The following is a 13,361-nucleotide window of genomic DNA, read 5'->3' as shown; positions in this document are numbered from 1 at the left end:
TACCAACAATATTTGCATAAACACAAGCATGTTAACTCCATTTAATAAACAAAAGTACCATTTTCCAAACTCAACGTCAAGCGAACATTCAATTAAAATACAAAAATAAGATCCATGTTTGCCATATCACTACTACCGAATGCAAACTTAAATAACTAAATTCCAGATTCTCATAAACAACACAAAGCTTCCATTGCCTCAGAACCTCCTTCCACCCTGTGGACCCCGTCCATAACCTTGGCTAGGGATCATAACCTGTGGCTCAGCTTCAGATACCCCAGGAAGATCAGCCATGCCAAGAGCAGCAAGCATGTCAAGGGTCTCCTTATCGACCTTGATTTCTTCAGTCCTGATGGCAGATTGTTCAGGTACATAGTCCATGCGACGCTCGCGCTCTTCTTCCTGCAGTTTCAGTGAGATACCCCTGACTGGACCCTTTTGAATCCGCTTCATCAGGTGAGTGGAGAACCCAGCAATCTTGTTCCGGAGACGTTTTGAGGGGATGATTGCAACCTCTTCCAAGATCTTCTTGTTTGTGTGGAAGTCCAAGGTCATCTTTGAGTAGTACCTCTCGATCACCTGGCGTGAGGACTTCTTCACAGTCTTGGTACGAACACGACCCATTTTGCAGAACTAGCTCTTTCTGCAATGCTAAGAAAACAATACAAAACTACTCTCATCCATTTCATGCTCAGAGAATATGATATTGATGTAACCCATAGAACCAAGCTTTTTAACTAAGATGCTAATAAACAAAATAAAACAGAGAAACTAAAAAAATAAAAGCAAAACAAAAAGGGCCTTGTAGATTTAAATAAATCTTACACAAAACCAAACCAAACCTAATAAAAACTAAGCAGCATAGCAGATTAGAGTATCTGGCAAACTGAAAAAGATCACAATAGCAGATAAGAAAACCCCACTATCAACGACCATAAACAACATATAACACTTCAGATCCAAAACTCCTAAACCTAATTCCTCGAACCCAAAGTTATTTTACTCTCATGATTAAAATAAAGCAATATTACCACACAAACTTCATCATACATAGTCACAATTCAATTTCCTTTAACGGTGCTTCCAGCTTTTTCACACAAATATTTATACTACATAAAACCCCATGAACATGTTCAACTATCTTACTCACATACACACACAAATCACAATCAATTCCCTTTTACAGTGCCATTTTGGGCCACAATCAAACAGAGCTAACTAATTCGAATCGACCGTGGACTAAAACAAGAATACGAATCAGGCACTAAATATTCCAAATCGTTTTACATTTTAGAGTAGCTGCAATGGAAGAGAACCATGAGATGAAAAACAAACCCTAAAACATTACTTACAGTGCCGAACAGCGAAGGTTAAGAACGAGGAAGTAGAGAGGAGGCGCAGGGAGCAAATAGAGTGCGGCAGCTGAAGAGATGGAAAAGTGCCTACTAGGGTTTCTCTTTTATTAGGCGCGTTAGTTTCTGTTTATGGGTCGAGCGGGCTGCACCCGACCCGATTCCCTCTATTACATTAAAATTTGAGTTTTTTGCGGTTTTGCCCCTGAACTATTTCATTATTGTCAATTTACCCCTAATCAATTTTTTCAATAAATTAAGGACCCAAACGTTGTAAAAATAGCCAATGGGCCTACCGTCAATTTTTTCAAATTTCATCCAAATTTCCGTCCAAATTAAGGGTAAATTCGTAATTTAATGAAATTTAAAAAAGAATAAAATTTATAAAAAAAACCCCACCTATGCAACCCCACCTTTGATCCACCTTCCTCTTCCGCTCTCTGTCTCTCTCGCCCTTCCCAAATAGCCCACCTATCTCCACCACACTTCACCTACTAGCACTTGTGGATCCATGAATTTTTTAGCATAAGTGCAATTTTAAAAGGCTAAAAACTCTTTGTGGATTGAACATCTAAGACTTTTTACCTAAGTTGACCTTAAGTCCCTTCATGCATTCATATCGTACATGAAAAATTATGCAAAAATATTGACTAAGTATGAAATATGGTTTTTCGAAATAATCATTTTCTCAAGAAAGTTTTTGGCCGCTTTTATTCTTTACACATCAAATAAGAAAACTTGATTTTATGGGATTTTATTATGAAGTATATATTGACTTATTTTGCACTAAAACCAATTTTTCATATTTTGACTTGGTGGGAATTTAATTTTCTAGTATTTTTATTTGAATCCAAATAGATGTACTTCTTTATTTACATTGTAAACTTAAGTTAATGGAGTAATATAAAAATAAATGAAAGTAAAAGAACAAAGACATTTACTTAAATGCTGAAAATGGAAACAAGATAATCTGTGCACTGCCACTAGTTAAGCAAATGAGCAATTTGAGGCATCTACAATGATTTTTTCGATGAGGGCACCTTATTGTGCCATTGCCCACCAACATCCATCCTTTTAGCCGTTCCTTCCCATTTTAAAATTTTTAATCATTCCTCTTACCTTCTCAGTAATTCTTCCGTCTTAAGATTCTCGCTTCCCTTTCTATCTCTCTTCTTCATATTCTTATCATGAGTACCACAACATCCTCTTTTTGTCTTAAAATTCCAGGGCTTGGAATTTGATTGTAAAGCCTCATGCTTTTCATTCTCAATCAGAAATGAGACTACCAACTCTACTTACCTCCACAGTGCACTGCACGAGTCTTGGTTTGATGAGATCTCAAAGCAAGAGAAAGAAGCACTTATCCCACCTAAAGATGAATTGGGGTGTTTACTATATGGCATTTCTGATGAAGAAAAGTACTCCTTGTCAATATTGTTGTGTGCTTCCACAACTTTGAGACAAAAGCTTCTCAAGCTCCACACGCGTAAAGACATTACACGTACGAAGCTTGAGGGGGCAACTGTTGAGATAAAAAATTCGACCAAATAAATTGTATCATTTTTCAAAAAAAAAAAAATGATAAATGCAAGCCAACATGGGTTCCCAAAATTTTGGGATATCTGTTGTGTTTCAAATTGGTGGATATAAAAGATAAAAAAAAAAGTTATACATTTGCCTTTGGAGAATATGATCAACTCTCTCCCTCTTTGATAAAAAAAAAAACAAAAGCCCACTAATTTCTTTGAGTACACTGCTATGAAACAAAAACAGAAAGAAATTGTTGAGGCCCAAAAAATCCAATGCTAGGCCCAAGTATATTCTCGGCCTAGCGCAATACCTTACTGAGAAGAAACCCGATTTGGGCATGCGAAAGTTCATCATACACGCTCGCCAAATTACGATCCACATGCCCACACCGAGCAAAATATGTAACCTATCACGTTGTTTGAGGGGTGGGGGAATTCACCCAAGCTGGGCAGCTTCCAAATGCAAGTGGCCAGATAGAAGTTCGAGCGCGGCTAGAACCTTGATGGCTGGGCAGTGGCTGGAAGCTCAAAAGATCGGTTGGGCAACTTCCGAAAATGCAAGCAACCGAATTTGGATTGGCAGAATCTGAGGCCGAATTTAGATTGGCAGAGATTCGGCCAGGATATGGTTAGAAGGCAAGGCAGGGCTAGAGCTGAAGACTTGGGCAGGGGGTGGCTAGAAGATTCGACTGGGTTTGATAGCTGGGCACTGTCGGAGGAGTTGGGCTGTGAGATGCGGCTGGGCACGACCGGGTTGAATGATTGAGGTCGGATTCTGACGCTTGGATAATGCGGCCGGGGTTCGTTGGGGAAATCTGGGGCTTACGAGACAGCTGGGCGTGGTCGAACGTAGTTGGGCTACGTCTAGAGTGACAGGGTCTATTGGGGTATAACGACCGAGTAAGCTGGAGAAAGTGGTCGGGTCGTGGTCCAACGTGGCTAGGTGTTCGAAGGAGGTACGGGCGGGTGTTATGAGTGAACGAATTGCGGCCGGGTTTTCAAAGGTTTGGAGTAGTCGAGTGCCTCGAGGTTTATGCGGCTGGAGCTTGGGCATTCTTGAGGGTTAGGCTCTAGGGCTTTTGCAAGAATGGGCTGGGCTTTCTTTGAATATGGCTAGAAGCTCGAAGGAGAATGGGCTATTGAAATTTGCAGCCAAGAATTGGGCTCTTTGCTGCCGGATTTTGGGAGTTTGGGAGTTGGAGCTGTAGAACCTTTACAAGTATATGACTGGAGGGTTTACTTATATGCATATATATATATATATATTATATAAACACAAATATGTGTTCGGCGGTGTCTGATGGGACTTATTTGGAAGGATTTTGGGCAATTGAAATATGAGAATTTTATTATTATATAAAAATGGTTGGCCCTTTAAGAGAGCTCGAAGGTCCGAGCCCAAGCTACCAATTCAAGCCCAGGATTTCCAGAGGATTATGTGCACATGATGGAGGTTTCACAAGGAAGTAAATCGAGGAGGTTAATAATAATTCCGAATGTTCCAAAGCAAGAAAATATCAAGCATGTCAGAATATTTCAATCAATGTAATCCCACGGATTTAGGGGGCTTCAAAGGGAAAGATTTTTTAAAAGAGTTGACATTTGGCCATTCATTGGCCACCCTATGGGCTGACGAATGCCCTATATAAACTTCACCAAACGAAGACAGAAGACACACAATATCAGACAGACAAACCTACTTTTCATCTTGCACTTTTCTTTTCCTAGACTTAGGATTTTACTTTTCAAGCACCTAGTGTAGCAAGTTCTTCATTTCCTTAGTCTAAGTTTAAATTCTTGCAATTTATATTTCTTGTTATTTCAATTCAAGTTTATTTCAATCGCTTTAACTTTCATTGTTATCGCACTTTTATCAAGTTTAATTTTAAGTTTATTTTAGTTTATTGCTCTTATCGTTCTTATCGCTTTGATTTCGTTCTTGCTTTACTTATCGCTTTGATTTATTTTGTCGCACTTTAATTCTTGTCTTTACTGTTAAATGCACATTTAGTTTAATTACTTTATTTTTACTTGAAACCCTAAAAATCACAAAAACATCCGTACAAAGCCTAACCATCCTTGAGCCCGAGGAAGTGAAAGAACCTAGGCCAAGAGGAGGTTCCTGGCTTGGCCGATCAATTGTTTGATCATAAGTTAGAAGTGCAACACACCCATCTACTCACATTCCATTCAAGCCCAAATTCGGGGCTTGGTGGTGGAACGCCCCGCACTCAAAAGAAGAAGGACCAAAAGTTCCTTTCACGTGGGATAGTTTAACGATATCTTGGGACTCAAAAAGCGCTAAAGTCCAAACAGTCAATCCGGAACCCCACGGGTCCATGACCTCACAATATGATCCGGATGCCGCTAGAAGGTCCAATATGTCTGGACACATGTCCCGAGGGTATTGATGTCGATTGGACGGTCGGATTAATCACGATCGTGTAATCGCATAATTTCTAAACCCTCGCCCTAGGGTTCGCGTTTTCGGAGTTTCCGGGACTCCGATTCAAGATCCGTCAAATCCTATACGTTTCTAAAATTATCTAGAATAACATATCTAAAATTGATTACGATCCGACGGCTCAACAGTATTGAACCCGATAATCGCACAACATGGAAAATCCGTTCGAGGCTCAAACGGTATCCAAATTGAGATCTACGAATTCCTATGTGCTCGTGACAACCTAAGGATTGCATCAGAACACAGTGTCATGGCACCACCCTCGCCCACGTGCCGCCGCACGCGCCAGCAGCGATGGGTGTCCAAAGCGATAACGCCTCGCCGGAAAATCTCAAAACCAAGGCTCCAAACTCCTATCCTAGGTATAACACCATATTTGGAACCACTTTTGTTCTTGGACCAACCCCAAAAACTGACCGGAAGTGGCCGAACACGGAGGCTGAAAGTCTGCCGAATTTCAATTTACTAACTGAGCTAGCTACGGTGAAAATCAATGCAAACCTACCCAACCATCAGCTAGAGCACGGAAAATAGGTAGAAATCCATACCTTACTCGACAAATTTGGAGGAGAATTGAAGGAGAACGAACGGTTGGAAGTTTTGACAAAACCGGCGGAATTCCTGCCGTTTCCGGCAACTGGCGAGCGGCTCGCGGCGGGCGTGAGCTGCGACGTGACGGCGGGGTCGGGCCGGTCAGGTTGGTACCGGTGTTGGGGCTTGTGGTGGCCGGTAGTGGCGGCACTGCACTTGGAGGGCGACGGGAGGGAGAGAACGAAAACAGAGAGAGAGAGAGATGAGGTTTTATAAAAATTCTGATCTTCTAATTTACCATTTTGCCCCTCATGAGATTTTAATCGTATTTTTTTCGTTTAAACTCCGATTCGAGCTCACTTCGTGTCTATGAACTCGTGTCGTCGTGCTCCACGCAACGGTGTATGTGGAATTGTCAAAGTCCTTTTCGGTCAAAAAGTCAACTTTGGGTTCATAATTTAGTCAAAGGGCAAAATTGTCTTTCCGCGTAATAAATTACTAATTAAATATGAATTTTAGGTTTGGGTCATTACAGTTATCACTTTAGGTATTTGAGATTGGTTTGGTTAAATTCAGTGAAGTTGTTTTCTCTTTCATGTTTAGTCCTTCATTCAGGAGGCAAAAAGAAGTGGAGATTATTCTTAGTATGTGATAGGCTTTACTTCTTTGGTTAGCTCTATCACATTGTTTATTGTGCTTTCCAGAATCTTTCTTTTTCTCTTTTGATGATGAGAAATCTAATATTGTCAGCTCTATCACATTATTTTATGCCTGTTATTTGTATAGATCACAAGCCACACAGAGAAGTAATAATGAATTCAATTTATTACAACACACCACATAAATGAAAACAAGTCACACATCTTAAAATAAAAACAAGCCACACAACTCGAAGTAAAATTAAGCCACACAACTCAAAGTAAAAACAAGCCACACAACTCAAAGTAAAAACAAGCCACACAATCATTGTTCTTGCCCTCGTATGTTCCAGAGATGCGCAACAAGATCTTCTTGTAAGCCATTGTTTGCAACAGGACAACGTATTGCTCTATATCGACTCGTGTATGATTCCATGAAGATTTTACTTGTTCTTGGATCCCGAGGAAAATCAGCTCCATCATATATCAATGCATGATCTCTCCTTGACCTATTTGGATCAAAATCTTCGTCATCGGACTCTCCATCATAGTAGTCATATCGTTCGTCTTCCACAATCATGTTGTGCAATATTATACACGTCAACATGATTGAGTTAAGTTTTGCTAGACTCCACCCTCTTGCCGGTTGCCTAATGATTGCAAATCAAGCTTGAAGAATCCCAAAAGCTCTTTCAACGTCCTTATGGTACGCCTCTTGCTTGGTGGAAAAATACTCATCTGCCACATTCTCAGGATGTCTAATTGATTGGACAAGTGTTGCCCACTTTGGGTAGATACCATCAGCAAGGTTATACCTCATGTTGTACCAACGATCATTGATGTAGTAGTCTAGTTAAGGTGAGTTACCCTCCATGAAGGAATCGAAGAGAGGTGAACACCCGAGTACGGTGATGTCATTTTGGGCCCTCGGGATTCCAAAGAAAGCATGCTAGATCCATGTGTCAAAAGATGCTAGAACCCTTCAATTTCAAGCCCTATTCCTTTACTTACAGATAAATATATGGCTTGGCTTGAGAAGTTTGTGGCATGGAAGCTAAGTATTCATGAGTTTAGCATCAAAGAGAGAGAGGGCTTGGATGTCCTATGAGAAATAGGGGTTCAAAGTAAAGGGAGAAGGAATTTCGAGAGAATTTGTTGAGGGGAGAGAGGAAGAGATGATGGAGGAGAAGTGGGTGGTTTGAGCAATTTTTCGGTAGCTTGACGAAAGTTTCGTTAGGCTTTGGAATGGCTTGCCAGAAAAGAAAATGTGAATAGATGGAGGAATATGGCTTGAAATTGAAGGGTTCTAGGAGCCTATTTAGGTCCTCATGTGTTGGTTGTCAGAGGTACTCATCCTTGTATGTGTGAACAATTGTACGACAAAATTCACCAAGGTTCTCATTGGATGTTGACTCAGACATCCTTATGGATTCATCAATTTGATCTACTAAGCTTGCATATGCCAACATTCGGAGTGCACTTGTAAGCTTTTGGTGGGGTGAGAAACCGAGATTACCGATGGCATCAGTTGTCTGTCTGAAGTAGGGGTTGACATATGGGATATCATTTACCAAACGAAAGAAAACATGACGCCTCATCCGGAATCGACATCTGAAGTCCTCAGGAGTGTAACAGGATTTGGGACAAAGTAGTCCATCGTCAATTTTTGATGCCCAAGAGCTCGTCCCCTGCATTTGTTACTGCAACCAACAATGAAGCCACCCCACAGGCCTTCTTGTTGTATTTGCTCTTGAGTCCATAATGTTGCTGCAGTAGTTGCAAGTTGTGTATTTGTGCGCATTTGAGCATCATCTTCTTCATCTTCTTCCATCATTTGGCGTCTACTCTCCTCCTATTTCGGAATCCAAGTTGGAACTTGAACCCCAGTTGGAATCCATTGTAGAATTGGTTGAAAAAGTGTAGAAGAATATAGGAATTACAAAGGAATGAGATGAAGTTGTGAGATATTGAATCGAAAACACTCCATTTATTGACATTTGAAGATGAAGATAAGAGGTGCCATGTCGACAAAAATCCAATCTGAAATTTGGATAGTTGTTCCTCGACCGACATGTGTCACTCGAAAATCATAGCACGAGAAGTTATTCAGATTCCTTCAAGACAAGACGTGTCACATGGACACAAAATCTTATCAGAAATCTTGTTCTTATCAACATATACGTATCATATATGGAATATTGTCTCTAAATAGTAGTTTAATTAAATTAAACAATATATAGTTGTGGAATGTGTGAGTATTGTACCATAGTTTTTCTCAAAATAATAAAATATGAAGGACCCTAAAATATAGACATGCATGGCTGGAGATGGAAAAATTTAGCCCTGCACTATTCTTTAAAAAATTAATATTTTTGGGGGCTAAATTTTTAGCCCTGGACTACATTTAGCCCTATGGCTGGAGATGACCTAAAAGGGGACATCTCCTACTCATCATCTCAACCACATCTAGAGAGAGTAATCATCACCTCTCATCCCTAGAACCCTTCAATTTCAAGCCCTATTCCTCCATCTATTCACATTTTCTCTTCTAGCAAGCCATTCCAAAGCCTAACGAAACTTTCGTCAAGCTACCGGAAAATTGCTCAAACCACCCACTTCTCCTCCATCATCTCTTCCTCTCTCCCCTCAACAAATTCTCTGGAAATTCCTTCTCCTTTTACTTTGAACCCCTATTTCTCATAGGAAATCCAAGCCCTCTTTCTCTTTGATGCTAAACTCATGAATACTTAGCGTACATGCCACAAGCTTCTCAAGCCAAGCCATATATTTATCTGTAAGTAACTGTTGGTTTTGTTGGTGAAGGAGACCAAGGTGTTTCCTAAGGCTCCGTAACCCTTTTGAAGCACTCTTAGGGTCTGATTCTTGAACTCAGACACATGGGCAACTTTACTCATTTACTCTTAACAGCAGCCCATGCTCATATGTAGCTACCAGAATGAAAAAGCCCCAACAAAAATCAGTTGTTTGCACATAGACATAATCGAAAAAAGAAAAAAAAAAGGGTTTGAAGGGGCAGGTCCCGTTGCACAGCCAACTCTTGTATCAATTCCTAGTTTGGTGTTTGTGTACAAACTGTCAAAACAAAGGAAGGAGGACAGCCATGGAATCCCGAGTTAAACACACCCATTAGCTATAGACCCATTTGGAAATGGGGAAGTCAACAAACAAACAAATTTGGAGGATAGGCCACGCAAGACCCACTTTTTCTTGAATCTCATCTGGTGTTTGTGTGCAAATCAAAGTAAGAGAAGCTTTGTGTTTTGTTTTGGATATGACAATGGAAAAAGGTTCGCTACAGCACAAAATGAAACGAAGAGAAACAGCAAGAGGAAGAAGTTGTGTTGGTGTGTGAACAGACAAAAGAAAAAGAGATGGAAGACAACCACATTTTTTTGGAAGAGGGCTTGGTGCATACAGACGCAATAGACAAAAAAAAAAAAAAGAGATAAAAGACAACCATGTTTAGATGGCTTGGCAAGGCGTTGTTTGCATACAGAAGCAACAAACAAAAAAAGGAAGACAAAAAAAGAAGGGATAAAAGAATGCATGAAAGTTTGCGCAGAGAGAGAGAGAGAGAGAGAGAGAGAGAGAGAGAGAGAGAGAGAGAAGGGCAACAAATGAAAAAGAGGAGGCAGGCACCTCTTTGATTATCTAGGCCGGATTTTCAATTAATGGGGTCGTACTTTGATGGAAGAAACTGTGGCCTACAAAGAGAAAAGTCATACCTTCCGGATATTTTCCAAGAAAGTTTGACAATGAGGCAATGGAAAATTGGTGGTATGAAGGGAGCCATAGTCTGGCATTCTAAATAGAGGAAAATTCTTGGCAGTGGTGTAATTCTTCCCCAAGTTTGTTAAAACTACATGGTCTCAATCTCTGTAGTCCTAGTTCAATTGTGATTGGTTTTGCTAAACTAGATGAGCTTTGTGCTGATGACCAATCATGGGCCAACAGATTAAAAAAAAAAATATTACAAGGCTCGAAACAGATTAATAGCTTGTCAAAATTATTTGCCCATTAGTTCTCAAAAGCCCAAAATATTTAATGGGTGATCCAAATAATTACCCATTAAATTTACAGATTACCCATTATATGGTTAATGGATCAATTTTAAAATCATCATAGCCATATTCGGGTCCAAATGCAAATGTCAATTGTAGAAAATTAATAGGTTAATCAAAATTGCTCATTATTTTTCTTGGACGTTGACAATAAGAAAAATGGTACAAAACCATCCAATTTTAACCATGGGTCGTCTACCCATGCAAATTTCAATAACATTAAATTCAAATTTCTCAAACACAAATTCTCAATTAGTGGCCCACCCTTACCCATTAATTTTCAATTTTACCATGGGTCATCTACCAATGCAAATTTCAATGAGATTAAATTCAAATTTCTCAAAAATAATAAAATCCTATTATTTAATTAGTGGTGGTGAAATTATGTTAGGAGGTTCACATTTTTCTTCAACACGATCAGCAACCTCGAACAAAGGTTCAGCCAAGCTCACATTCGCACCAGTATGGAAAGCTGCAAAAAATTGAGATCGCCATATCTGAAATTGTGCCTCATGAGTGATGTGGTACATGTTGGCTATGAATCTTTTTCTGCAGGCATAAGAGCCACCAAACATATATAAAGGAGCTTGTGAGTTAGATGATCGACTTCCTTCATCAGACAACATAGTGTCTAAGCAACTATAAAAAAAAAAGAAGACGATCATAGTTTGAAATCAAGTAAAAAATACCAACATGGAGGATAAGACCTCGCTAGCTCACCCGTTGGTCAACTCACGGCAAGAGTAAAAAAAATTGTTGATGTGTCTTGGTTTAAAAAAAAAAAAGAACGAAAAAAAAGAGGCTGATCATGTAACAACCCGATCCTTAATTAATTTTTAATTATTATTTTATTCAATGTAAGGACTAGAATACCCTCGGAATATTTTATTAGGGTTAAAGTTGTCTTTTTGACCTGGAAGGAATTTGGGAATTTCGAATGTGCCATTGCGTAGATTACGTCGAAATGAGTCCGTAGACACGTAGTGGGCCCGAATCCGAGTTGTATTGAGGGAGATACGATCAAAGTTATGTTGAGGGTCAAAATGGTAATTTGCCAAGTCAGATTTTTTTTAAAAATTAACTTCCTTCTCTCTCTTTCTCACTCTGGCCTCCCCCACGACCCTGCCCCTAGCCCCTAGCCCCGACATTTTTCCAGCCTCCTTCTCCCACCGGCGCAGCCACCACCTCCGGCCATCGTAGGCCACGAAACCGATGCCAAAAGAATCGGCATAGCCCTGCGGCCTTATCCCGGCCAACTTCGGCCATCAGCAGCCGTGAGCGTTGCCAGAAAACCACGAAAACCTACCAGTTTTCACTTGAAATTTTGCTGGCTCAATCTCTTTCCTCCGGCCACTAAATCCGACAATCAAGGTATGGATTTGCACCTATTTTTCATGCTCTAGCTGATGGTTGGATAAGATAGAATCGATTTCTAGCATAGATAACCCAAATTACGAGTTGAATTTTGGCCAGATTTCGGGATGAAATTCCGGCCACTTCCAGCCATTTTTTGGGGGTAGGTCCAAGAACAAAAGTGGTCCCAAATAGGGTGTTACACTTAGGGTAGGAGTCTTGAGCCGTGATTTTGAGATTTTTCGGCGAAGCGTTATCGCTTTGGGCACCTACGCGCTGCCAGCGCTTGTGGCGGCGCGTGGGCACTGTAGCAGAGGGGCATTATGTTTAAAATCAATCCCCTTGTTGTCACGATTGTACAGGTACCCGCGGATTTCTTTTCGGATAACGTTTGAACCTTGAACGGATCTCGCCTATTGTGCGATTTCTGAGCTCGATACGTTTCAACTGTTGGATCATAGTCAGTTTCATATACGTTGATCTAGGTAATTCCAGGATCGTATAGGTTTCGACGGATCGTAAAACGGAGTCCCGAATACTTCGGAAATGCCAACCCTAGAGCTAGGTTTACAGTAATTGTCTAATTGTGCGATCGTGGGTAATCTGACTATCCGATCGAGACCGAACTCTCATGACATGTGTCCTAGGCATTTTGGAACCTTTAGCGACTCCTAGATTTGTGACAAGAGGTCGTGGGCCTCACGAGCCTGGTTGACCAAGTATAGGCAGTTTGACCCCTCGGTCGACCGTGAGTCTTCTGAGGCAGTTATACTCTTTGAGAAGTGACAAAATGACCATGTAAATGAGTGCGGACCGGAAGTGAGTTATCTAAGTGATGTTACGGTTTGAATAGATAGTTGTTTATAGGTTGCGGCTCGGATAAAAGCAGTATCTCAGAGACCAGCGAGAATTTGCGGCTAGGATAAAAGTGGTATCTCTGAGGCCTGCGAGGATTGCGGCTTGGCCCGCTAGGATGGAATTGATGGTATTAATGGAATTGACAGATCAAGAATAGGGGTATGCCTAGGTGGAGATAATTTCAATTCTGAGATATTCTTAAACTAAAATAAAGGGAGTTTAGTGTAGATATATTTATATTCAGTAAGATTGACACGAGTATTAGAAAGAATTACGTATGGCTTGATCCCTCATTAAGGGTACGTAGGCAACCTAAGGTTACAAGGTGCAGCCATGAGTTGGAGAGTTTGAGATTGCTAATGTTGTATTGATGTTCTGAAAGTTGAGATGAACTTATTTGGCAGAGTGATTTATTTGTTTGGTTGAGGCCCAATGCCAGAATGATATGATGCTTAATTTCTTGGATATAATTTAATGCATGCTGAATAGTTGGATTATATATGTATATGTTTATTTGATAGGTGGGAATGTTGGGGAATGATCAATTTACAGAG

The 13,361-nt window shown here is 40.3% G+C and overlaps 1 protein-coding gene across 2 annotated transcripts; it reads right to left on the bottom strand.

The window, feature by feature from the left end:
* LOC18781169 (40S ribosomal protein S17) lies at positions 1 to 1,480 on the bottom strand. 2 transcript variants are annotated; one of them, XM_007212150.2, is made up of 2 exons: positions 1,353 to 1,480; positions 1 to 651 (listed from the first exon to the last, which is right to left on the bottom strand). In XM_007212150.2, the coding sequence occupies exon 2, from the start codon at positions 622 to 624 to the stop codon at positions 199 to 201; it is 426 nt and encodes a 141-aa protein (XP_007212212.1). In that variant the 5' UTR covers positions 625 to 651; positions 1,353 to 1,480; the 3' UTR covers positions 1 to 198. The 2 variants fall into 2 exon arrangements, with proteins under 2 accessions (XP_007212212.1, XP_007212211.1); XM_007212149.2 differs by having other exon boundaries at positions 1 to 643; positions 1,353 to 1,456.

Source organism: Prunus persica, chromosome G2, assembly GCF_000346465.2.
Source record: "Prunus persica cultivar Lovell chromosome G2, Prunus_persica_NCBIv2, whole genome shotgun sequence".
NCBI classification, from domain to species: Eukaryota; Viridiplantae; Streptophyta; class Magnoliopsida; order Rosales; family Rosaceae; genus Prunus; species Prunus persica.
This window is presented reverse-complemented; position numbering and strand designations above follow the sequence as displayed.

Excerpts from the sequence above, each read along its gene's own strand:
- LOC18781169 (XM_007212150.2), bottom strand. The coding sequence starts at position 624 with ATGGGTCGTGTTCGTACCAAGACTGTGAAGAAGTCCTCACGCCAGGTG.